Source organism: Zingiber officinale, chromosome 8A (assembly GCF_018446385.1).
Source record: "Zingiber officinale cultivar Zhangliang chromosome 8A, Zo_v1.1, whole genome shotgun sequence".
NCBI classification, from domain to species: domain Eukaryota; kingdom Viridiplantae; phylum Streptophyta; class Magnoliopsida; order Zingiberales; family Zingiberaceae; genus Zingiber; species Zingiber officinale.
The window spans coordinates 39,169,419-39,194,923 of NC_056000.1; the positions used below are offsets into that span (position 1 = coordinate 39,169,419).

General features: G+C 46.5%; 1 protein-coding gene, 1 long non-coding RNA gene and 1 pseudogene across 2 annotated transcripts; 1 reads left to right on the forward strand and 2 right to left on the reverse strand.

Moving 5' to 3' along the window:
* Positions 1-1,803: 1,803 nt before the first annotated feature.
* Positions 1,804-2,926, reverse strand: LOC122010703 (annotated as a pseudogene).
* A 2,829-nt stretch (positions 2,927-5,755) lies between these two features.
* On the reverse strand, positions 5,756-6,724 carry LOC122011755. The gene is made up of 3 exons (XR_006120025.1): positions 6,196-6,724; positions 6,001-6,081; positions 5,756-5,806 (listed from the first exon to the last, which is right to left on the reverse strand). It is a non-coding gene; the product is annotated as an uncharacterized LOC122011755 (long non-coding RNA).
* A 14,116-nt stretch (positions 6,725-20,840) lies between these two features.
* Positions 20,841-23,030, forward strand: LOC122008567 (3-ketoacyl-CoA synthase 4-like). Its single transcript, XM_042564335.1, has one exon. The coding sequence runs from the start codon at positions 21,156-21,158 to the stop codon at positions 22,728-22,730; it is 1,575 nt and encodes a 524-aa protein (XP_042420269.1). The 5' UTR covers positions 20,841-21,155; the 3' UTR covers positions 22,731-23,030.
* Positions 23,031-25,505: the final 2,475 nt, after the last annotated feature.

Here is a 25,505-nt window from a genome sequence, read left to right on the forward strand (position 1 = left end):
TAATGCTTACACAACGACAGAACAGTTCAAGGGTATCATGTCTACTGTCAGCCAGTAAGCAAACATATCTTCACAAGATAAGGTTCAAAGGATAAAACCTACCTATCCTATATTGGCTCAACTACTGAAAGCAATCACATACCCTGTTTCCATTCATGTGGGGGATTGTTGGAAAAAAAAATGTGAATGGAAAGTGGTGGAGTGGATGAAGGAGGTTTCATTGTGCATGGGACTTTAGTCCCACATTGGAAGTTTCAAGGCTTAATGGTTGGTTTATATTGTTTCTCAAGCATGTATATTGTGAACAAATGCTTGAGTAGAAGCTTTCTCTTGTGTGTGGGTGTGCAAGGGGATGTAGATCTAGGGCCCGGATTGCACCGGACCAAGTTGGCTCGTGTGCCAGCACGACTTATGCGCACCCAAACAAATTAACTGATATTTTTGCCACCTAAATTATTCTTTTTGCCTTAACGCCTAAATAAGAAACGTACATTAATATAATGCATGTGACGCTTCTTTAGCAAATGAAAAGTAACCTCATACAAGGCATCCTATAAAAGGCCTTAAGCATGAGAGGAAAATGAATAAGGAGAAAAGGAAAAAATACTCCATCCACCTTCCCCCCTCTCTCTTCCTCTCTGTCGAGCATCTCTCTCTTGGCAGAATACTGGTGATACCATTCGGATATTTTTCAGTTCGCCGTGACCACCTGTATTTGGTGGAGATTGTGGTTTAGCCGTTGTATCCTGGGAAATGGATGACCCACAAAAACCTCAAAGCAACGTGGAGGTGGGACAAATCTGTTTTAAGGAATCTGTGTTAAACGCAGACCTCGACTCCTCAATTCCTGTGCACTCTACACGGGCACTCTATTTGGAACCCCGACTACTCAGCGGACATTTGATCGACTCGACTACATGCTTCCCTACTCAGTCGACTTGTTTTCCCGACTCGGCCACTTGGCAGTTGAACTTGGTCACTAGATACTCAGGATTCTTGAAAGAGGACTCGCCAAAAAGGACTCGGCCCTCAGCCAACAGCTTGAAATTATTAGTTCAAGTCTCTCAACAGATAAGTTTGAATTTAGTTTATAAATTCAGTATTTTCCTAAAATCTCCAACAACTTCTTTTGTAACAAAGAACAAATAGTTCAAGCTTCCTCTTAGGAGGAGTTCAGAATTACCTCAAATAGGTAATACCAATTTTTTTGGGGGAAAACTTTTGTTAACCCGATCGAAAACTAAATTAATCGATATTTTATCAGTTCAGTTTCTTCAATTTTTGGTAAAAAATTTAATCAGTTCAATTGATTTTAAAAAAAATTAGTTTATTCAATTTTGATTTGTTTAATTCAGTTGATTCAGTTTTCAAATAAATGTTTGGCGCTAGTGGCCACCTCCACGTCGCTCTTCACAAAAAGGCTCTCATCCTACATGTAGCTGAACCCTGTGCTTGCCAGGTTGTCCTGACAAATCCAATTTGTTTTTCCCCTTTCTCATCAAGATGATTAAGATCATTAAAGAAAATTGTAGGAACTGATGGATTGCAATCAAGTGAATCACCGTAAAATGGAGGTGGGATTTTTGCAACCCATGTCGATTTCCGAGGCCTGAGATTGGCGTTTAGCAGCTTGACTTCTTGGAAGTTCCTGATGGCTCTACTAGTAGGGAAATATATTATTATGTCCCTCTTATTTTTTATTTTCCCCACTTATGTCTCTAAAACATTTTCGCTTCTATTTATATTCCTTTTCTTTTATTTTTGTTCATGATAATATCTATATCGTTAATTGCTACGTGAATATCAAACAGAAATGACATGTTGTGTAAACATGACTCTATTCTCCCCTGTCATGCGTTTAGCACCCATTGGACCATAGAAGATAGAGATGCTGCCGTTCATGGAGAAGAGCTGGTCGTCGTGCATCGGAGGTTTGGGGTAGCAACTCTCTTCGTTGGGAGCTTTCCAATTTGTGAGATTGCTCCTCGAACTCCACCACACGCTGCTGGCATGGCTCCTCGAGTCTATGAAGTTGAGGTCGTCGTATTGGTTGACAAAGCAAATGGAGTGGGTCTCTTCGATGATGTTGGCGTGGAGGGCGTGCTTCTTGTCTAGGGAGGTTGAAACCGTTGTGTTGGTGTCGGATCATGACCACACCACACCCTTGGCTCTGAAGTCTAAGAGGTCGATGAAACTGGTGTCTCTTCTCATGAACAATATCGCCACCATCAAACACTTGTCGGCGTTGAGAAGTTACCCTATTTGTCGGTGTCTTGGTCACATACCTTGATGTTGTACTCGTTGCAGCGCCCTTCGCAGCTGACGAAGATCTTTCGGTCAGTGTTGATTAAGTTGAGTGCGTCAATAGTGAAGCTCTTGACTTGGTTGTAGTGGGCGATGCGGAAATGGTGACGGAGCTCACTAGTGGAGGTTGAGAAAAATGCCCATGCAGCATCCCCCTTGCCCAGTTACTCGCGGGTAGTGATCATGATGTTGTCGGTGTCAAAGTAGGGGATGCCGTTGACCTACTGGAAGCTGAGGATGATGGGATCCAATCGTAGACGTGGACCATGCTGTCATGGGAGACACATTAGTCATCGTCAGGGCCAACATAGATGGTTGTCCCATCTCCAGGAGTGCAACCGGAGATTGAGCTGGCAAGTTGGAGGTAGTTCCCGTCGAAGGCACCTCATCGGCCGTCGCGAACCTTGTTGAGGAGGCCATAAAAGAGGGCCTCATGGAAGAGTAACTTCTCAGTCATGTTGGGCTGGATGTGGAGTTTGCCGGTGAGGAGGAGATTGAGGAGCCTAGCAAAGCAGGTAGGATTGCAATTAATAAAGTACTCAGCCTCCTCCGGCTGTTGGACATTCCACGAATCATCGAGGGCTCTGAGTCCGAATTTCCAGACATTCCGTTTGATATTCATGGAGCAATTAACCTTGACGTGGTGGAAGTCATTAGTTCAAGCTTGGTTATCCCTAAATCCAATGTAAGTGTTTCTATTTTGACTTGCTCCCCTACCGTGATCGAACGAGAATGCATAAGAGGCTTGTGGGATTGACGTGATAGGGTAGGGATGACTATATTGATGGGAGCGAACTCCAGGCTAATATGAAGCGCATGGATACAAGTTATGCCTTAGAATGAAAGAGAATTCCGAATCCGCTTTATCTACGAACAAGGAAGCTATAAGTAATGCAACTATGAATCTCATGGAGAATTCAATCTAGGCTCAAGATGAATGTTGGTGGTAAGCTTAACAAATGCAAGTCGGACGGGCAGTGATGTTTCCAGTGGTGAACGGGTGAGTAACGCATAAGAACCTGCCCTCGGGAGGGGAACAACAACTGGAAACAATTGCTAATACCCCGTAGGCTGAGGAGCAAAAGCAGGAATCTGCCTAGGAGGGTCTCGCGTTTGATTAGCTGAGCAATTAACGGTAAGGATATTATCAAGAACAAAAATAAAAGAGGAGGGATAAAAATGAGAATGAAAACGTTTTAGGGATATAAGTGGGAAAACCCAAAAAATAAGAGGGACATCATAATGTATTTTCCCAGATAGGGAAAATAGAACTTTCGATCAGAATTGAAGATGTCGAATTCAATCATCCGAAGAGGAGGAGCATGAACTTACAGGTCCACCCTGGAGCCAGAGCACAGTCGGTCATGGAGTTGGGCCGACGTCCGTCCTTTGTGGACTATGATACAACCACTAGAACAAATGTGTCTCTACATCAAAACAACAACAGCGATTGAGGCGCTCGCCGATAGTGTTGACCCTATAGAAAATCACTGAAGGGAGATCTACAAGCGTGCTTCTTGGCCAATCGCGAGCAGGGGAAGGGGAGGGTAGGAGGAAAGGAGATTAAGGAGATCAGTTGCGTGCTTCGCGAGTTAGAGAAAACTGGCGTTGGCAGACGTTTGTGAGTTGGGATCAAGATGGAAAATTAGGGATTAGGGTTGTGAGAGGGACTTATAATAGATCCCTAAAATTAGCGATGAAACTTGGATTCGTCGCTAAATTCAGGGATGAAACCAGGTTTCATCCTTGATTTCAGCTACAAAACCTTGTTTCGTCCCTGAATTCAGTGACGAATCTAAGTTTTGTCGAAAATTTATTAACTCGTTCGTCCAATATTTGTCACGCCCCGGGGGAGTCCCTGTCCGAAGAAATTTCGGCAGCATCTCCCCTGTACGGCGGACAATCTGAAACTTTCTACATCGCCCTCTGGGCCACATATACCTCGGCCAACACGACCGGAACAATAATAGATAATAAAACAATCACCCATGCAGTTAATAATTTAACAAACTGTAACAGTGATAATATGTATCAAAAACAACCCTACTCAACTACACCCATAAAGCTCAAAACATATTCCTACTCCACTACACTCATAAAGCTCAAAACATATTCCTACTCCGCTACACTCATAAAGCTCAAATCCGACAATAAGATCAACTTACCTCTTCTGCCGTCCAGGCAGACATGTATTAAAACAAATCCAAATAAAAACTCATCGATAATGTCCATATAAGATCCAAGTGTATCAAAATAGAACAAGTCTCAACATAGTCTAGTAAATAACACCAAAAGATAAATAAACATCCTCGTGGACTGCAGGGGACTAGCGACTGGAACTCTCTGGACAGCATCAACCTGAAAATAACAACGGAGGAGGGTGTGAGTCCAACACTCGGCGGGTAACAACTGATATGCATAATAAAGAAAATAACAGGCAGCACTAATCATGCGTACAGTCTCCTGATACAAGAAGGATAAACGCAACTGAAACAAACAGGAGAAAACTGTACTAACCAGGACCAAGGTATAAATGCAAGGTCGTCGGCGAGAGTGTCGTAATCACATAAGTATCGATCGTATGCATCAGTAAATCACGAGTAAATCGTGAAACCTGAGCAATAAATGCATCGTGCGTATGATGCGAATGTCATGATCACCCACGGCCGATGAAGTCGTATCACGCTGATGGTGAGACCAAGGTGGGTAAGGTTGTGACAAGTGCACTCCGCCATCACTGCTCACGATGGTGGCCGAGTGGGCGGGATCTTTGTCGGATACACCTATCCTCTACCCCAAATCATAAATGGGGAGCCTGATACTCTAATCTCCGTTACGATGGCGGGGAGGAATCTCTGCCTACCAGCTGCGTCACTACCCGTGGCGGACCAGCGGGCAAGCAGAGTCAACCGCTGGCTACCTGCTACACTAAACTAGCGGGCGAATAGAGTAGAACCATCTGGCTGAGTCACCCGGACAGCCAGCGAAGCAATGAGCTGTCACACACACGATCTACCACTAATCCATGAGTGATGGTGTGTACGGATACATGTAACTGGCAATGTGCTCAACAATAATGGAGCAGACTATCGCACAGCATGCAATCATGCAATATGATGTATGACACTAAACATGGCAATATCCTGAACAATCCATATATAACTATAAAATGTGTACCACAGGACAATGAATCAAAACAAAGGTACACAGATCAGATAAGGTATCAAAAACCCTAGGTCCTGAATATAATATACAATATGGTTGTGTCACTACTTCTATAAGCATGTATGATCAGGTAAATACTAACATGATGTGCATAAAAAAAATAAACAAACAACATGTAACAGGTCGGGTAGTGATCAACCGAAGTAAATGAGAAACATAATCGTTGATATATGTTAAAAACATTATTATGCATATCAAAAGACATAAAGTCAAAGTACCCGCCTCCAATCGAAATGGTCCAATCCGATAATCGAGATACTCGTCTCGTGTCAAAATCCTGTAGTAAATCGTACAGTTTAGCTAAGTTAATTAAACAATTAGCTAAACAACTTCCTAATCCACCAAACATCTAGGGTTAGTTTCATTAACCCCAAAATTACACCATTAGATAAATTCTAAACCTAAGTTAACAATTATTGCTAACATAACTAGCAAATCACCTACAACGAAAAATCAATTCCTACACTATACCTCAACCACAGTCGTTGTGACTCAATAGCAAGGATCGTTGCTGCTGGACCTAATATGAGCAGCTGTTGGATTAAAGCTTTGCTGCTAAAAAACAAACATAGATTCCATATTACAAACGAAACAACTCATAGCTGGGAACAAACTACACTGTTCGGATCAAGAACAGAAGATCCAAAACCAACAACCCAAACTTACCTCAATCGTGACCTAAATCCACCGCAAGGAAGGGATGATCAAGGATCCAGCGACAGTGCCAGGGCACGGGTGTGTCGGGGGTGGAAGAACTCGCTGTGGGGAAAAAGGCAGTGGCGTCGGCTATGGCAAGTGGCGGTAATGCAGAGAAGCGGCACCGTGCAGTTTCAGCGTTGCTCCCTTCGGCCTCAAGGGGTGGCGCCGTCCGGTGCGGCTTGGAAAGGAAGAGAAGGAGAGGCCAGCTTTAGGACTGAGGAGGAGCGACACCCGGCGGTGCTAGGGCACAGGCGTCGACGACACTGGTCGGACTTGGTGGCCGGCAGAGGTGGATCAAGGGTTGGTGTCGCATCAACTAGAGGAGCGGAATCTGGGCAAAGTCGAGAAGACGAAGAGGAGTGGGGATCGGTTTGGCTTTAATTCGTGAAGCAGGGAACTGTCATCGCAAGAGAGAACGACAGTTAGGGCTTCGGCGTCGCAGGGGGAATCGGGAGGAAAGGCACGGGTTCGGCGTGAGGAGGCATCGAGGGAAGGAAACAGTGGGGGAAAACAGAAAATAAGGAAAAGAAATAGAAAAAGAAAAATAAATCCAACTTTTCCTCGCTTAAATGGGTATCCTAAATATGCTTTTCCCGGACCCCGTTTTTGTCTCCATAAACTCGTCCCTACGAGCTCTGAAAAATTCCTGAAAAATTTCTAAAAATTCTGAAAAATTCCCTTATTATTATTCGCCATTTTTTTCCGATATTTTACAATATTAATCTGTCCAACAAAATCATAATTTGTTCTAAAATTCATCTATGATCCGCTAAGAAAATTAATTTATCTCAAAATTAACGATAAATTTCAATTTCATCTCAAATTAGCGACCAAATATGTGACATATTCTTGTTGCAAAGTTTGCTACTAAACTTAATTTGTTGCTAAATTCGTTGCTATTTTGAGACAAATACATTTTCGTTACTAATTTACGACGAATTATTTTTGTCGTTAAATTACTATTTTTTTTTTTTTTGTAATATTCACATTCTCCAAAAAAACCCTACCAACACAAAACTTGCCAACAAGATCTACAAAAGAATGTGGATACTCTTTTACATTATGTTATTATAGATGATATGATTATTATAGGAATTGATCAAAATACTATCAATGATTTAAAAGCTTTTCTTGCTACTTGCTTTAGTTTAAAGATCTTGGATAATTAAAGTATTCTCTTGGAATTGACATAACACGTTCTAAAAGGGATATTTTTATCAATCAACACAAGTATTCACCTGATATTCTACAAGAAGCAGGATTACTTGGTGCTAAGCCGCCAAGTTTTCCATGAAATAATCTTTGAAACTCAATTCTTTTACGACGACTTACTCAAAAATTCAATACATTATCAAGGTCTAGTTGGAAAATTAATTTACTTAACCATCACAGGACTGAAAATCTCATTTTAATCAACACCATTAGTTAATTCATGCATGAGCCTGAACGACCTTATCTTGATATAGTTCATTACTTACTCAAATACTTAAAGGGTTCATTGTCCATCTATTTTTCCTTAGAAAATAATTTAAACTTAATTGGATTTTGTGATACGAATGGGGCTTGTGATATTACTACATGGTGATTGGTTATTGTGTTTTTCTTAGAAAGACCCTCATTTTCTAGAAAAATAAGTAGACTACTATTGTGTGAATGACTTCAATCAAAGTAAAGTATAGATTTATGGTCTCAATCATTTGTGAAATAATTTGGTTAAACTATTTATTACAAGATTTGTGTTGATCATCCTTAGTAACCTTATATTGTATGTATTGTGACAATCAAACAACCATGCATACAGAGTGCTGCCAATTCTGTCTTTCAAGAGAATGAAAAAAATTGAAATTGATTGTTATACTCTTAGAGAAAGAATTGATAAAGGAGAAATTAAAACAGTTTATATATCAAGCGTATATCAAATCATAGGCATATTCTCTAAAGCATTAGGCACAATAGCATTTCATCAATTTTGTTTTTCTATTTGTTTTTATGCTATACCATAATATCTAAATTTTAAAGGTAAAATTTTAAATGGTATAACTGCAAGTTATAATATATATATATATATATACTTTGTTCATCACTAATGGTTATGTTAATTTTACTTGTTCATCACATTGATTTTGAATTCCCGAATTAAAAGAAAGGGGCCTTTAGCTCGGGATCCATTGGGAGGTCATTTTTAGCTTGGATGAGCTATAATTCTTGGCTCCGTCATTGTTAAATACTATACCCTACATCTTAAGATGTGTTGTATAACAAAATTCTATATATAGGATTTTACTATGCTGCACACCTTATGTGGTATACTCTATAAGCACCTAGTGTAATTTTTTTTAATCATAAAAGTGCCCATCTCAAACTATGAATGAGTCTAGAACAACTCTTACGGTCCAAATCGCAAGAATAATGACATGAATGTGTATCATATAACATTACTTGCAAGGATTTCAATTGATGAGAACTGACAATCCATTCTAAGGGATTCAATGACCTATAAAACATTTCCACCTTAAAAAAAAATGTTGCTGTTAGTTTATTGAAAACAATGAAGTCGTCTCCCCACTCAACTGCTATGCATTTGTAGGTCACTATATATCCAATTGTTACACCTAACCCTATCTTAAGATTATCCTTTAGAGAGGTTGTATAGATTTTTAGTCGACCCAATGCTCATCAAACTAGCTAGTGGTCTCCTACAAGGGCAATATAAAATTAGCTTAGAGCCACAATTGACCTTTGGAGTTAACCTTGACTCATGATAACTCTCCACGTTGAGAAAATTACATTTATTTTCTTCAAAAGTTTAGGTTTTAGGATTATTGCAAATGACCGAATTTGATTTAGGATAAGGTCATTAACTTGGGAATGAAGGGGAAGAATGCAGTAAAAAAGTGATTTTGTTCACCTAAAACGTCCTTAATCGCTGCCTCGATAGTGAGTTGAAGACATGTAAATCACATAGGAATGAAGGGGAAGATAAAAATTTGATAATCCCAGTTAGTCTCAATGACTATCTCTGGGATAATCGGTTCGGTCCCATGGAAGTTTTTCATCGGTCACTAGGGTAAATCGAGAAGCGCATACGGTGACCAACCCAGAAGCCCAACATTCTTTGATTACGCCCCTTATTTGGAGGAAATTTTTTTACAAATACATCGTAATTAAGGTTCAAATCGTGAATACTAGGAAAGGAATGAAGGGGAAGAAGAAACCTAGAGAGAGAAATAATTTTATTTTATTTTCTATTCCTCCATTTCAGTTATCCATTTTACGTATAGTAGAGAAAGTAATATATATATATATATATATATATATATATATATATATATATATATATATATATATGATCCGGCAGTAAGAATGGGGGACCCACTTCCTGAAGGGTCTCAGCTTGAGAACCGATGAAGGGCTGACTAAGCGGTTAATGGCCGAGCCGATCAGCCGGGTAGGTCCGAGCGGAGTTAGAGATAACCCATCCATGGGTTTGGGTTTCCGACGCCAAGGCAGGAGGATCGAAGGGCCGACCGGGAGCCCGAACGGCAGGGGCCAAAGAGCCGAGCGGGCAACCCGCCCGGACAAAATAAGGGCGAGGGGACAAAAAGGTGGCCGAGCGGCCTATGCGCTCGGCTCGGGATATGGGATATCGGTAAAAGCATGTCTGATGATTAGACCGTACACAAGATCGCACGATGGAGGATCTTGCCGTCACATCATGGAAAGGTTGATCTGATGCGTGATATGGCCTCATGGGCGCCTTTTCGGCGGATCAATATCTGGCATGGCCCTTGACAAACTCATGCACAGGCATGGTCAAATCTGGTGGTTGCTTTGATTGGCGCCCAGGCTTCTCGAGGGGTCTATATAAGGCCTCCATTTCTTCACCGGGTATGACGTCTTCATCTTGAGGCCACCTTTTGTCATTCCTCGCGACTTGGCGTTGGAGGACCGTCATGGGACACCCTCCGGCTCGGTTTTGTTGCGGATTCGCGGAGCACTCGAGGATCAATGAGCGCCACGTGCCTAGCGTCCGTGACTCTTGATTCGGACGGGATCAAATTGGCGCCGTCTGTGGGAACGCTCCTGCATCCGATCGGAGACAATGGACGAGGCTGGACGACAACACGGTGGCGCTTTCAGCGGAAGAACTCGATGCTACGGTCGAGATGAGGGCATGACTCATGGAGCAAAACAAAAGCATCCGGCGGGCGGAGCAACAAGCAACATCTGCGTCGGTGGCGGCGGAAGCACCTCCGACCACCGTCGCATTCCATCGGGCCTTATTCGCACCCCTGAAGCCATACCGGCCCGAAGAGATAGAGGATCTTCCTCGGATGAAATGCCAAGGCGGGATGACGGGGGAAAGCCTCCCAGGCGGACTCCTCCCCAGCGGATCAATCGCCAATTTTGGAGGCTATCCTACGAGACCCTCCGCCCAAGCACTACGTGCCTCCGACGATCGGCGAATACAATGGAACAGAGACCGGATGATCATCCAGGTAAGTTCGATAATCTGACCACGCTCCATCGGTACAGATGGAGTAAAGTGTAAGTCTTCCTTACCACCCTCTCGGGATCGGCTCAACGATGGTTTCGGAGGTTCTTGGGGACGGATCCATCACGAGCTTAAGGAATTCGAGCGGCCTTCCTCCACCGCCGCGATGGTCGGCGTTATCAAAAGACAAGTGTCGACATTCGCCATCAAGCAAGGCCGAGAGAATCGCTTGAGGTTATATTCGGTGATTCAACCAAGTGGCGATGGATATCCCCACAGCCGGAGACGATGATGAATGCCTTCACGCAAGGCCTTGTGGATGGGGACTTCTTCCGGTCGAAAGCCGCCCCGAGATTATGATCACATGCTACATCGGGCCGCGAATATATAAATGTGGAAGAAGCGCAAGCCGCTCGGAAAAACTCGGTAGGCACTGTTCATCTAGGCGGAAGCGACCGCGCTCGTGACCACCCGGAGGACCGAGGCGAGCAATTCGATCCTCACGCCCGGATCGCCGCGTACAAAGTGGTGCCGCTTCAGCCAAAGAAGAGGTGGACCCTATGTTGCACCTTCCACGGTAATCGCATAACACGAGGATTGCGAAGTCTTCCCTTTGTGTCAATCCATTCCCGGAAAGCCGAGCAGCGGTCGCCTCCCATCGACGGAGGCGTGGGACTCATGAAGGTGGCCGGACTGCAGGGCGACATCGTGAACACCGATCGGCACCGATCTCGGCGGGAGAATCGCGAGCGTCAGGAAGCGGTCACGACCGTCCGCTCGGGAGGAGGAAAATAGAGCAATACTTCCGGGCGAGATCAGCGTTATTCTTGGTGGGCCGGCCGGGGCGACTCGAGCCAAGGCAGCGGGCGTCCGTGCGAGATCCAGCGGTCGTTGCGGCCAAGGCGGGCAAGTGGACGAAATCACTTTCGGACCGGGGACTTAGAAGGAGTAGAAGTGCCCCTCGACGATGCTGCTCATTAAAGCGGTAATAGCAAATTACACCATTCACCGTATTTGTTGACACAGGGAGCTCGGTCAACATCATATTCAAGCGTTCGATCGGTGCAAATTGATCGGTGAAATTCTTGCCATGCGACCCGCTCTGGGTTCTGACAGAAGTTGGTGGTCGGACAAATCAGTAGCCACCTCACTGGGAGAAGAACCGCTCGGAGGACCGGGACAATAAACTTCGTGGTGGTCGACTCTCCCTCATCCTACAACGTCATTTTGGGACGACCAGCGCTCGGCGAATTCCGAGCGGTTGTCTCAACCTTCCACCGGAAGATAAAGTTCCCCATGGAGGACAAAGTAGGAGAAGTGCGGGGAGATCTAGCTGCTCGGCGGTGCTATATAGAGATGATCCGAGCAGATTGTTGCTCGGAAGGCCCGAATTGAGGTACACGCCATAACCGAAACCTCCTGCTTTAATTTATGATGAAAGGAGAAGTCCATCCATCAAACCGATCGGAGGCCACGACTTTTATCGCCTCGATCGGGAAGAAGAGAGGAGAAGCGATCCAATGCCTCCAACGAAATCATGATGTCTTCGTCAGGTCGACACATGAGTTACACGGAATTCCATGAGCCTAGCGCATGGTGCATGTCGGCCGGGACCTCGGCGGTGAAGCGGAGAAAAAGGGACTTGACGTCGGCGAGAATGCCATTATCGGCGGAGGTGGAAAAACTTGAAGGCCGCCACATCGCAGTCAGGTTCCGGTGGGCGTAGCGTAGTCTTGGTCTCAAGCCGGGCGGCAAGTGGAGGTGCATCGACTTTCGAGATTTAAACAAGGCATGCCCCAAGGATTTTTCTCTGCCCCGGATAGATCATTTGGTGGACTCTACGGCCGGCTATTTGCATGCTTGACGCCTACCAAGGATATCATCAAGTGCTCGCTTGGGAAGATCAAGAAAAAGTAAGCTTCGTAGCGGTAGGCGACACATATTGCTAATGTGATCCGGTTCGGATTGAAGAATCTGGGGCCACCTATCAACGCTTGATGAACAAGGTGTTCAAGGAGCAGATCGGGCTGAATCTGGAAGTTTATGTGGGCGACATTCTTATCAAATCCGTCCGAGCGGCCGATCTTTTCAAGGATATGGAAAAAACCTTCCAAACGAAGCTAAATATGGAGTCAAGCTAAATCCCAAAAGTGCTGTTCGGAGCAAGGAGGCGTTTCTTGGTACATAGTAACCAAGCGGGGAATCAAGCAAATCCAAGCAAGGTTAAAGCACTGCAAGACATGCCGCCCCAGAAATACAAGAGAAGTGCAAAGGTTGACCGGTCGGATAACCGCTCTATCGAGATTCATCTCGAGAACCGCCGGCCGAACTGCCATTCTTCAAGATCTGCTGAGCCACTAAGTTCGATGGGATGAAGAATGTGACCAGAGCATTTGAAGAGTTGAAGACATATCTTAATTCTCTGCCAATGTTAGCCGATCTGGGGTGAGTCACTTTATATGTATCTATAAATCGTAAGAGCATGTTGTAGGCTCGGCACTTGTGAAGGCGAGCGAAGAGCAGTGGTGTATTTTCTAAGCCACATTTTAAAGATGTTGAATCTCGTTACACTGGGCTCGAGAAGTTGGCCTTTGCTTTGGTTCTAGCCGCTCGGCGCTTCCGTATTTCTTGGCTCACACCATTATTGTCCGGACGAACAATCCACTCGGAAGAGTCTTGTTGAATCCGAAGCGTCCGGACGGCTTATCAAGTGGACAGAATTAAGTGAATTTGACATCAATATCAGCCCGCTCGGCGATTAAAGCCCAATCCTTGGTGATTTTGTGACCAAAGTGCAAAGGCGAGCCGAAGCTATGTGGAGAATATATGTGGATGGATCCTCCACTCGGCTCGGAGTGGGATCGGAATATTACTACTCTCACCTCGGGAAGAAAAGATGCACCTATCCGTTCGGCTAGATTACAAAGCTACTAACAATGAAGCGGTATGAGGCCCTCATGGCGGATTGCAGGCGACACGACATGTGGGAGGCGGTCGGGTGACACTCTATTCGATTCACAATTGGCGCTCGGCAACTTTCGGCACCTTTGAAATCAGCGTGTTCGGCTCAAACTCTGTTGAGGCCTTTGAAAACTCAAAGCTACTTTCCGAGAGGTGCTTATTCAGAAGATCCCGAGCGGAGAACCAGGCTGCCGATGAGTTAGCCAAACTCGCGAGCTCAATAACGCCGGTCGCCATTCAGCAACCAATTGAAAAAACGCTGTGGTGGCGCATGTCGACCGGATGCAAGGCCTCGCGTTTCAAGTGATTGGAGGACACCTATTATAGAATTCCTCCGTTCGGGCACCACACCATCCGATGAATATGCGGCCCGGCTCCTCGGAAGAAGAGCCGGTCGGTTTACACTCATCGGAGATCAGCTTTACAAGCTTTCTCGCGCCCTTTGCTGAAATGTGTAAGCTCGGAGGACTCGGCCTACATCCTCCGAAGTGCATCAAGGATCATGCGGGGGTCATCAGGCGGGCGCTCATTGGCCAAGAAGATCCTCTTGGCGGGATACTTTGGCCAACTTTACAAGCAGATGTTGCTCGGACAAGATCTACATGCCTTTCATGCGAAGTATCACAACTTCTTCCACCGAGGAGATGAAGGCATCAACCATCTCATGTCCGATTCGATCAATGGGGAATGGATATTGTGGGTCCATTTCCGATGGCGACCGGCAGAAAATTTTACTAGTGGCGGTAGACTATTTTTCCAAGTGGGTGGAGGCCTAGCGAGGATCATGAACAAATGGTTAAAAATTCATCCGCAACACATCATTTGTCGGTTCGGCATCCCTCGCCGACTAGTGTCCAACAACGGCAATTCACAGGGAAGATGTTAGAGGATTGGTGCAAAGCTATGGCATTGAGCAACATTTCACGTCCGTGGCCTATCCTCGAGCAACGGTCAAGCTGAAGTCGCCAATCGGGAAATTCATTCTGCGCGCTCGGCTCGACCATTTGGGAGGAGTTGGCGGATGAAGTGCCAGGCGTCTTGTGGGCCATCCGAACGGCGCAAGGGACGGAGTCACACCGTTCCATTTGGTATATGGCGGTGAGGCTATCTGGTCGAAGTCGGCGTTGAGTCAGCCGGATCCGGAGCTATGATGATGACAATGCCGAACGAAGAAACATAGAGCTGGACTTGGTAGAAGAGGAGAGGGCAAAGGCGTCGTTCGGTGATGGCATACCGTCAGTGGATGAAGCAAAACTACAACCGGAGCGTAATTCCCGGATCGTTCAAGTCGGCGATCTTGTCTGGAAGAGTCAAGCCGGTCGGCGACGTCGACAAGCTTGAAGCTCCATGGGCCCTTTCAAAATCATCGAAAAGCTCGGCTCGGGCGCTATTACTGGAGGACGAGGACGGACGGCGGCTAGATAGGCTGGAGCGCGAACCACCTCCGGCCTTACCGGCGGGGTGAAAGGTGTATCATCGTAAATCACCTTGTGTATTTCATTTTTCGACTAAATACTTGAAATGCGAGATGAAAAGTCAAAGGAAGCGAATATAAGGCATTATCATCGAAGGCCCCCGAGCCGGCCGCGAGGTTTATATGGTTAGACTTGTAAGCAAATAACCCGGCTTCGGTAGGAGATAAATAATGGTCGAGCCAGCTCGGGATCGAAGGCCCGTCTGGTTCGGTGGGAGGTAAATTGGTCGAGCCAAGCGCGGGATCGAAGGCCCCGCACCATTCGGACGGAGGTATATTATCCGAGCCAAAATGCTCGGAGTAGACCACGAGCCGTTCGGCCGGAGGGCATTATCAGCCGGGTGAAGGCAAAGAGCTACGGCGGACGGGCGTCAAGTGTATAACGGTAGGCAGCACCGTCGTTAAAATCGAGACGCCGATCGGCTATAAACATCACCGACGAGCACCGTCGTTAAAATCGAGCCGCCCGATCGCTATAAACATCCAGCCGGCGAGCAGTCGTTAAAAATCGAGCAGCGCCGATCGGCTATAAACATCCGTGCTCGACGAGCACCGTCGTTAAAAATCGAAGCCGCGCGATCGGCTATAAACATCCGCGAGCACCGTCGTTAAAAATCGAGAGCCGGCGATCGGCTATAAACATCCGCGCCGACGAGCACCGTCGAGAGCCGCCCCGATCGGCTATAAACATCCGCCGACGAGCACCGTCGTTAAAAATCGAGCCGCGCCGATCGGCTATAAACATCCGCGCCGACGAGCACCGTCGTTAAAAATCGAGCGCCGATCGGCTATAAACATCCGGCGGAAGCACCGTCGAAATCGAGAGCCGCCCGATCGGCTATAAACATCCGCGCCGACGAGCACCGTCGTTAAAATCGAGAGCCGCGCCGATCGGCTATAAACATCCGTCGACGAGCACCGTCGTTAAAATCGAGCCGCCCCGATCGGCTATAAACATCCGGGCCGACAAGCACCGTAAAAATCGAGAGTCGCGCCGATCGGCTATAAACATCCGCGCCCGAGCACCGTCGTTAAAATCGAGTCGCGCCGATCGGCTATAAACATCCGCGCCGAGCACCGTCGTTAAAATCGAGAGCCGGCCGATCGGCTATAAACATCCGCGCCGACAAGCACCGTCGTTAAAAATCGAGAGCCGCCTATAAACATCCGCGCCGACGAGCACCGTCGTTAAAATCGAGGCCGCGCCGATCGGCTATAAACATCCGCCGACGAGCACCGTCGTTAAAAATCGAGAGCGCCGATCGGCTATAAACATCGGCGCCGACGAGCATCGTAAAAATCGAGAGCCGCGCCGATCGGCTATAAACATCCGTGCCGACGAGGAGAGCAGCGCCGATCGGCTATAAACATCCGAGCGGAAGAACGAATATCAAAGTAAGAAACCGTGGAAACTACAAATATTAAAAAATTCAGGCCCGATTGGGAGTTGGTCCTTCGATACTCGGCTTTGTGGACTTCACGCAGGCAGGATATGTGCAAAGTGAGTAGGCTACCTCGCTCGGACTCTATGCAATGTGCCAAGCCGATCGGACGCGTGAAAGAGAACCCTTAAGAGCAGGACTGACTCTAAGTATCAACGTTAAGCAAACAGAAGAATATTATGGACAATGAGTAGGAAAACAAGCAAAGGAGCAGCGTTTCTTTAGAAGAAGAATTATGCCGAACGACACGCACAAAAATTTTACATCCGCCGAGCGGATGAAATACAGAAGGTACTCGAAATAACCCGCCTCACTCAGGGTCTTCAAAGCTGAAGAAAGCGTCAGGAATATCATCAATCATGGCCGCCAGGTCGGAGGCGGGAATATGCATTCCCTCGGGAAGGTGGCCCCCTTTCTTCAAGTATGTCACGGTGACCTTGACCGCTTCGGCGAAAGTGGAAGAGACGTTGCCACCGAATTTTAGGCCGAACCTCTCCGAGTTGAGGTATTCCTGGCGCGCGGCTGCTAGGCGACTCGGCTCTCCCTCTTTATATTTTCTGAGTGCCGCTCGGGAAGCGGTTAAGGTGTCTTGAACAGCCTTCAAGTCGACCTCGACCTTTGTGCGCTCTGCCGAACGGATCTCTCGCTCGGCATTCAGCTCGGCCTCTAGCTTCTTAGACTGCTGATCTAGGGCCGGGACTTCGACTTTCATTTTATCCAGATCAGCAATCGCTCGCCTCTTCCGGCCACTGGCTCGCTTCGCGTCCCCGTCCCGAAGTCGGGCCACCTCCGCAGCCAGATCGGCAGCCTTCTTCTGTTCGGCCTCGAGGGTTTGTTTCTCCCGCTCGGCCGACGGACCCCCCGACAATTGAAGTTTTTCCAGGAGACCCTCCAGCTCGGCTAGCCGACGGCTAGTGGCGATTTGCTCAGCCCAGCGCTGTAAAGGAAATAATGAAATCAGGAATCAAATAGTGGCATGGAACAGGAAGAAAAATGAATACCTGAGTGGCCTGCTGCATGTTGTTGTCGCCAAGCTGCTTGGGCGTCATGAGGGCCGCTTGAATCTGCGCGTCCTCAAAAAGCTTGGCAAGCGGGCCCGTCAAGGTTATTTCGTGAACGGGGCTTGAGGGCCGATCGGCGGACAGTAAATATTCCTCCGATGGGAATCGGAGGGTGGTCTTGATGGTTGGGTGGCCGGTCGGCGCTTCTTCAGCTGCAGTCGCCTGGCCAGAGGACTCCCCTATGGTGGAAGTTTCGCCCAACCGATGTAAGCGGCGACGAGTCCGGGGAGGAGAGTCGGTGGGCTGCGCAGGAGGCGATGTCACAGGAGTCCCGATCTGCGACGGCGTGCGATCGGGCGAAGTTACGCCGATCGGCTCATGTGGTTCCCCCTCTTGGGGTGGCGGAGGACCGGAGTCTCTTCGACGTTTTCGACGAAGTTCTAGCGGTGGATCCCCGGACGGGGGAATTCCCAGCTCGGCGGGAGCCGAGGAAACAGGATCCGCCTCAACCTCCGTTGAAGCGGATGGGGCAACTTCTGTTTCAGGGGCGGACTGCGTCCCCCCTTCTCCTGCGTCGGCCGGTCGGCTGGGGATGAGGCCCCGCTCGGCGAGCTCTTTTTTCGTAGCCGCTTCGATTTCCACGGCTTTCAACTTCAGGTGGGCGGTAGCCTTGGATCGCCACATGACTTCAGCTGCAATAAACGAAATTAAAATCAATTAGACAAAAAAGACTAAGAGAGTAAAGAATCCTTACTCATGCGGAAGGGGAGATTTGCCCGAACGGGAGACAATCCGAAAATATATAACACCCCCTTGAGCAGCAACTGGTCGATCTTGTATCGCTGACCAGACAACCAGTTCGCCGCATGAAGATAGGCTGGATTGCTTCTGAACTTGCCGAGCTCCGGCTGAGTCGGCACAGCGGTCTGCCACCTAGTTCGGAATGCTGGCCGCTCGGGAAGTCGGATATAAAAGAAAAACTCCTTCCAGTGTTTGTTGGAGGTCGGCATGTTATCAAAAAATTTAAAGCCTATTCTACTTTGGAAAATGAAAGTGCCCGGCTCGGATTGTTTGGGATAGAAGAAGAAGTGGAATATTTTGGGGTCAAGAGGGATACTGTGCAGCTTGAAGAGGACGACCACCCCGCTCAGCAGCCTAAAGGAATTCGGCACAAGTTGGTCGAGCGGGATGTGAAAATAGTTACAAACCTCTACAATAAAGGGATGGGTAGGAAATCTAAGGCCACCCTGGAATTGGTCTAAAAAGAAACAGATTGTGCCGATCGGCGGATCATGTGGTCGGTCAGTCAGGTCGGCTATAATTATTTCATAGTTATTGGGAATCCCATACGTCCGAACAAGGCGCTGAGCACCCTCCTCATCAAACCGACTCTCCATGGTCATATACCAGGGACCGTGAACGTTGGTGGTGGGTTCAGAGGAACTTGCCATCTCGGAGGGGCAAGAGGATAGCAAGAAATCGAAAGAAGGGGAGCGAAAGAGGCGAAATGGGCAGGGAAAACCTAGTAAGTGAAGGAAGAAGACTCACTGAGAAGGAAACGGGCGGAAAAGATCACCGGGGAAAAGGTAGCAGCCGGAAACTGGGACTGGATCGTCGAAGGCTACAGCGGCAGAGGAGGCAGACGGAGGAAGCACGAGCAAGCATGCGGCGAAGGGAGAAGACGGAGGCTTTATACTGCCGAGGTTGGTCGGCCTCCGCCGTCGGATGCAGGTCACGAAAGACGAGGCCATCATCCGACCGTCTATTTCAAAGCAATCGCGTCCCATCGTACTAAGCATCGCCGCCACGTGAGAAGAGCCACGTGGCGCCTTGCCACTAGGCGCAATTAATGTGCGTCATACCGCGCATGCTGCGACTTAATGGGAAGGATTTGCGCGATTTTCGAGAAGATTTAGGCAAGCAAACGTCCACGTTGAACAACAAGGCATCCGAAACGAAGAGCCGAGCGGCTGAATCCGGCATAAGGGCCGAACGGCTAAAAGGAAGATTATGGAAGCGGCGACCGCCCGCTCGGACACATATAGTCCAGTCAGTCGGACTCACTACCTCCTTCGACTAGACTTGAAGGGAAGGCAAGTGATCCGGCAGTAAGAATGGGGGACCCACTTCCTGAAGGGTCTCAGCTTGAGAACCGATGAAGGGCTGACTAAGCGGTTAATGGCCGAGCCGATCAGCCGGGTAGGTCCGAGCGGAGTTAGAGATAACCCATCCATGGGTTTGGGTTTCCGACGCCAAGGCGGGAGGATCGAAGGGCCGGGAGCCCGAACGGCAGGGCCAAAGAGCCGAGCGGGCAACCCGCCCGGACAAAATAAGGGCGAGGGGACAAAAAGGTGGCCGAGCGGCCTATGCGCTCGGCTCGGGATATGGGATATCGGTAGAAGCATGTCTGATGATTAGGCCGTACACAAGATCGCACGATGGAGGATCTTGCCGTCACATCATGGAAAGGTTGATACAGTAGCAGTATGGCCTCATGGACGCCTTTTCTGACGGATCCATATCTAGGCATGACCCTTCTGACAGACCCATGCCTGGGCATGGTCAAATGCAGGTGGTTGCTTTGATTGGCGCGCCCAGGCTTCTTCGAGGGGTCTATATAAGGCCTCCATTTCTTCACCGGAGGTATGCACGTCTTCATCTTGAGGCCACCTTTTTGTCATTCCTCGCCTGACTTGAGCGTCGGAGGACTGTCGCCGGGACACCCCTCCCGGCTCGGTTTTGTTGCAGGTTCGCCGGAGCACTCGAGGATCCAGCAGAAAGCGTCACGTGCCTAGCGTCCGCTGACTCTTGATTCGGACAGGATCAATATATATGACTAAACTCGACCACAATATTTTGTAATTGTCTTAAACTCTAAATTTTATTTTTATTTTTTAAAAAAAGATTGAAGACTTAGTAAATTTGGGGGATTGACATTTATAAATAAGACATATGAGCAATTCAGAATTTTTTTTTAGCATTGCATCTATAAAGGCCAAGTTGTATTCAATATAAAGACGAAAGTCGATCAATAGATTAAAATTAATTTGATAAAAAAATAAAGAAGTCTGGATCCGCTCTTTACGGCGTCGAGCAAGCCAAACTAAATTAAACCAAACCGGTTTTGCTAAAAAAACCAAGCGGTGCGGTTCAGTTGCGGTCCGTCCGTTCTTTGGACCGCCAACCGGCGACAGCCTGGCTCACGTTGTCCTGTTTGCGGAGACTAGGTCCGGAATCATCGCCAGCCACCAGCCCGTTCCCCTTCTTTTGTTGCTGTCCCTCCGCGGGATCCCAGCGCGGCGGATACGGCGGGGGCGGCTGACGGCCTTTTTCCAGCACTTCTTCGCCTTCCAGTCCGCGGCTACACGGAGGAGACTGTGGGAGACGGCGGCTCTTCCTTCTACGAAAACCTTGTCGACGAGCCCAGCGGGGTTTCTTGGCGACTATTCTGTTCCTATTAAGAAAAAGTCAGCGACGTGCATATAACGGGGGGTGATAGGAGAAAGCCATTGAAAGAAAGAGGGAGGGACTGAGATCTTAGCGAAGGTGGGAGGATGAAGGGAGGAGGAGCATCGAAGGAGGTCGGCGAGCAGGCGCCGCTGCCTGCACGGCGGGAGAGCCGGCGCTTGCCGGACTTCTTGCAGAGCGTGAACCTTAAATACGTTAAGCTGGGCTACCACTACCTTATCACCCACCTGCTGACCCTGCTGTTGATACCTCTGATGGTGGTGGTCCTCCTGGAGGCGGCGCAGACTGACCCGGATGACCTCCGGCAGCTATGGCGCCATCTTCAGTACAATCTCATCAGCGTCCTCGCCTGCTCCTCTTTCTTCGTCGTCGGCGCCACCGTGTACATCATGAGGCGGCCCCGCCCCGTGTACCTCGTAGACTACTCCTGCTATCGCCCGCCGGTGAAACTTGAGGTGCCCTTCCAGGTGTTCATGTCGCATTCGCAGCTCTGCGGGGCATTCAACGAGTCGGCCCTTGAGTTCCAGCGCCGGATCCTCGAGCGCTCCGGACTCGGTCAGGAGACCTACCTGCCCGCCGCGTTGCACGACCTCCCGCCCCGCCCTTCCATGGCCACCGCCCGCGAGGAGGCGGAGCAGGTCATGTTCGGCGCTTTGGACAATCTCTTCAAGAGCACCGGCGTCAAGCCCAAGGACGTCGGCATCCTCGTCGTCAATTGCAGTCTTTTCAATCCCACTCCGTCCCTCTCCGCCATGATCGTCAACCGCTACAAGCTCCGCGGCAACATCAAGAGCTTCAACCTCGGCGGCATGGGTTGCAGCGCTGGCGTCATCTCTCTCGACCTCGCTCGCGACCTCCTCCAGGTCCACCGCGCCACCTACGCGGTCGTGGTCAGCACCGAGAACATCACGCAAAATTGGTATTTTGGGAACCGCAAGTCAATGCTCATCCCCAATTGCCTTTTCCGTGTCGGAGCCGCCGCCGTGTTGCTCTCCAACCGTTCGGCCGACCGACGTCGCGCCAAGTACAAGCTCCTCCACGTGGTCCGCACCCACCACGGCGCCGATGACAGGGCCTTCCGTTGCGTCTACCAGGAGCAGGACGAGAACAGCAAGGTCGGCGTGTCCCTCTCCAAGGACCTCATGGCCATCGCCGGGGAGGCACTCAAGATCAACATCACCACCCTCGGTCCTCTTGTCCTTCCAATTAGCGAACAACTCCTCTTCTTCGCGACTCTCGTTGCCAAGAAGCTCTTCAATGGCAAGGTGAAGCCCTATATCCCGGACTTCAAGCTCGCCTTTGACCATTTCTGCATCCATGCCGGAGGCAGGGCTGTGATCGACGAGCTAGAGAAGAATCTGCAACTCCGACCTGAGCATGTGGAAGCTTCACGGATGACACTGCACCGGTTTGGCAACACCTCCTCAAGTTCTATCTGGTACGAGCTCGCATACACTGAGGCCAAGGGGAGGATGCGCAAGGGACATCGAGTGTGGCAGATTGCTTTTGGAAGCGGCTTCAAATGCAACAGTGCAGTGTGGCAGGCTCTCCGCAACGTGAAAGCTACTCCAGATAACAGTCCATGGCAGGATTGCATCCATATATACCCTGTTGAAATCATTGATGGGTTTCCAACTCAGCCATCAGAACACCAACAGTGATTCATTGGAAGCTTGGCAAAATGATAAAGCTTGATATAGTCAACCAGTTGCTTTGTGGATTTGTCAGGTTATTCTCACTCAGATATCATATTGCAATTGTTCATCATCTCATCAGCTAACTCAGTATATCGGCTGCCTTTGTACTGTATTTGAGGGCCATGCTACTTAGACAGCAGTTAACATGCTATGATTGGTTTCGGTTTTACTACTCTTTTGTGTCACATCCGTTCTCGTCTGGTTCGTAAATTGGGTCTGTTTATCTATGATTTATGTTCTTAGTCTTACTCTTTGAGTAGCTCAGCCTGGTTATTTTGAAGTAATGGTGCACGCTATTAAACCTTAGTCCTTTTGTCTTTACTGATCACATATACTTGCATCTATAGAAAGTTCATTTTTTTGGTTGTTGCTACAATATAGAAAGTTCATTTTGTTAAGATACTGAAATTCTGATTGTGTTAAATGAACTTTTAATTACTCTTTTGTTAAGATACTGAATTCATCAACTTAAGAGATATAATGGAATTAACAACTGGGTGTTGTCGTCTTGATAAACTGCTTAAGTACTCATACTTCTATTGTGCTTTTGCTGTTCAAGTGGTAGCTGATTTGCTTGAAGATTTACAGCAAATCTGAAGCTCAGTGTGTATCTTCTGTCGTATGGCATCTGAATTCCAGAGGGTTTTCAGTTTGCAATCTAGTTAATTTCGATTAAAAAAACAAGACTTATTGATAACTATAGTACAGGCCTCTTAAATAGGGGAAGACCAATGCAAAACTTCCTATTACATTGTACACTGTCGAAACTTGGAATCACAATACTTGCACGAGTATTTCTGAAGGCTCTGAATGCTTGCTAATGTCTCTAATTCTTCTAATAGCAATGGCATCCATAACATTGCCATGCATCACTAACATATCATCTTAACATATGAGGTAGTATGGTAATTGTTTCTTGTGCCTTTACTTACGACATGGGATTATGGAATTTTGGATGCATTTGAGTTACTATATCTTGATTAATGTGAAGAAATAATGCAAAAAAGAGTATTTACTAGGACTCCCCTAAAGCATGCAGAGCCTAGAGTTAAAAATCTCATCCTAATTCGGAGTTTTGATCTCCTACTGCAATGAAATAGAACCAGTTTGTTGGTGTGCGAATTTGTAATTTAGGTGTGATGATAAGGAGGTGGATGGAATTGAAGAAGAAAAAAAAAGAAGAAAAAAGGCTTACCTTTATATGCACTACCAGCTGCCTAAACAAAAAGTAATTTCATTGGAGTTTTCATCTCTTTGATCCTGATCTGCTGCAGCCACGACAAGCCGTGGCAGTCGGTGAGTGGCTATGAAAGGAGGGGTTGATGTACATATCATCTGTGTTACTAGCTTCCTGTTGGATTTCTATCAGAATGGTAACTTTTCAGTCATACTGCCCATCACCGGCGTGATACTGAATTACAATCGTGTTAGGATATTCATGTTATTATTGGTTTATAATTGTTCGAAGGGCAACGGAAGATGTGAAAAATAATAAACATTTTTTAAATTTTTTTCATAACAAAATAATTTTGTTTAGAACGAACAAGTGAATCTTATTTAATTATAAGAATTTTTATAAATTCTCTTATAATTTAACATATAAATATTATAATATTTTATTTACAATTCTCTAAAAAAAATTAGAATCATTACCTTGAGTTTGTGTTTAAGATTTGCAGGTCGCCAACGTTCTTTCAACTCCACGATCTTCCTCACCAATTTTTCGAATCAACCGATGGACAAAAGTGCCAACGTTCTTTCAACTCCACGATCTTCCTTACCAATTTTTCGAATCAACCGATGGAGTGTGAGCTAACTTTCCTAACTTTTCTCACAAAAATCAACTATAAAATTTTTTATCAAAAATTCTCTTCCACTTTAAGGGAGAGAGAGAGAGAGAGATGTATTATATAGCATAGGAGGGAGGGGAACGTGTATATAAAAATGGAAGAAAAAGAGAGGAACATGTATTGTAAAGTGGGAGGGAAAAAAGGGAACGTGTATTATATTTTGTGAGAATATTTATAATATTGTCAAATATTTGATTTATCTCTTTTATATTTTATTTGTAATCAAATTACAAATAGAATATCTAAATATTTGATTTCTCTCTCGTATATATTTTATTTGTAATCAAATTACAAATAGAATATCCAAACATTTGATTTCTCTATTTTATATTTTATTTGAAATCAAATTACAAATAGAATATTCCCTTTAGTTAAAATAATAAACAATTTTATTAGTTAATAAATTTTGTGAGAATAAATAATTAATCAAATTAATTATTTAAGAGTATCCATAATGATTGTACGAAGATGGTTTGGGGACTATAGACCCATAATTTCAAGCTCCAATAAATTTAGATAAAATTAATTAAAATTCTTTAATTAATTATCTACTTTATTAACTCCAACATTATTCCACTAAAATCCGGAATTGCACTCTTCAGAATTATGGAACATATTTACTCAAAAGATTTGAACAGTCCATTGATATAATCATTACATGTCGATCAACCCTCCGTTCATGGTTCACAAATAGAGTTGGGTGAAATTACCGTTTTACTTCTCTGTTCGTATCTAAAACCTTAAGTACCATTGATTCACTAGTGAACAGTTAATTCATAATCTAATTATGAATTAGAGCGTACAAACTATTCAGTGCTAGAATCAACACTCAAGAGAATCATTTTAGCATCCTTTCGGAAATTATGGATTCCGTATCTATAAATCATAT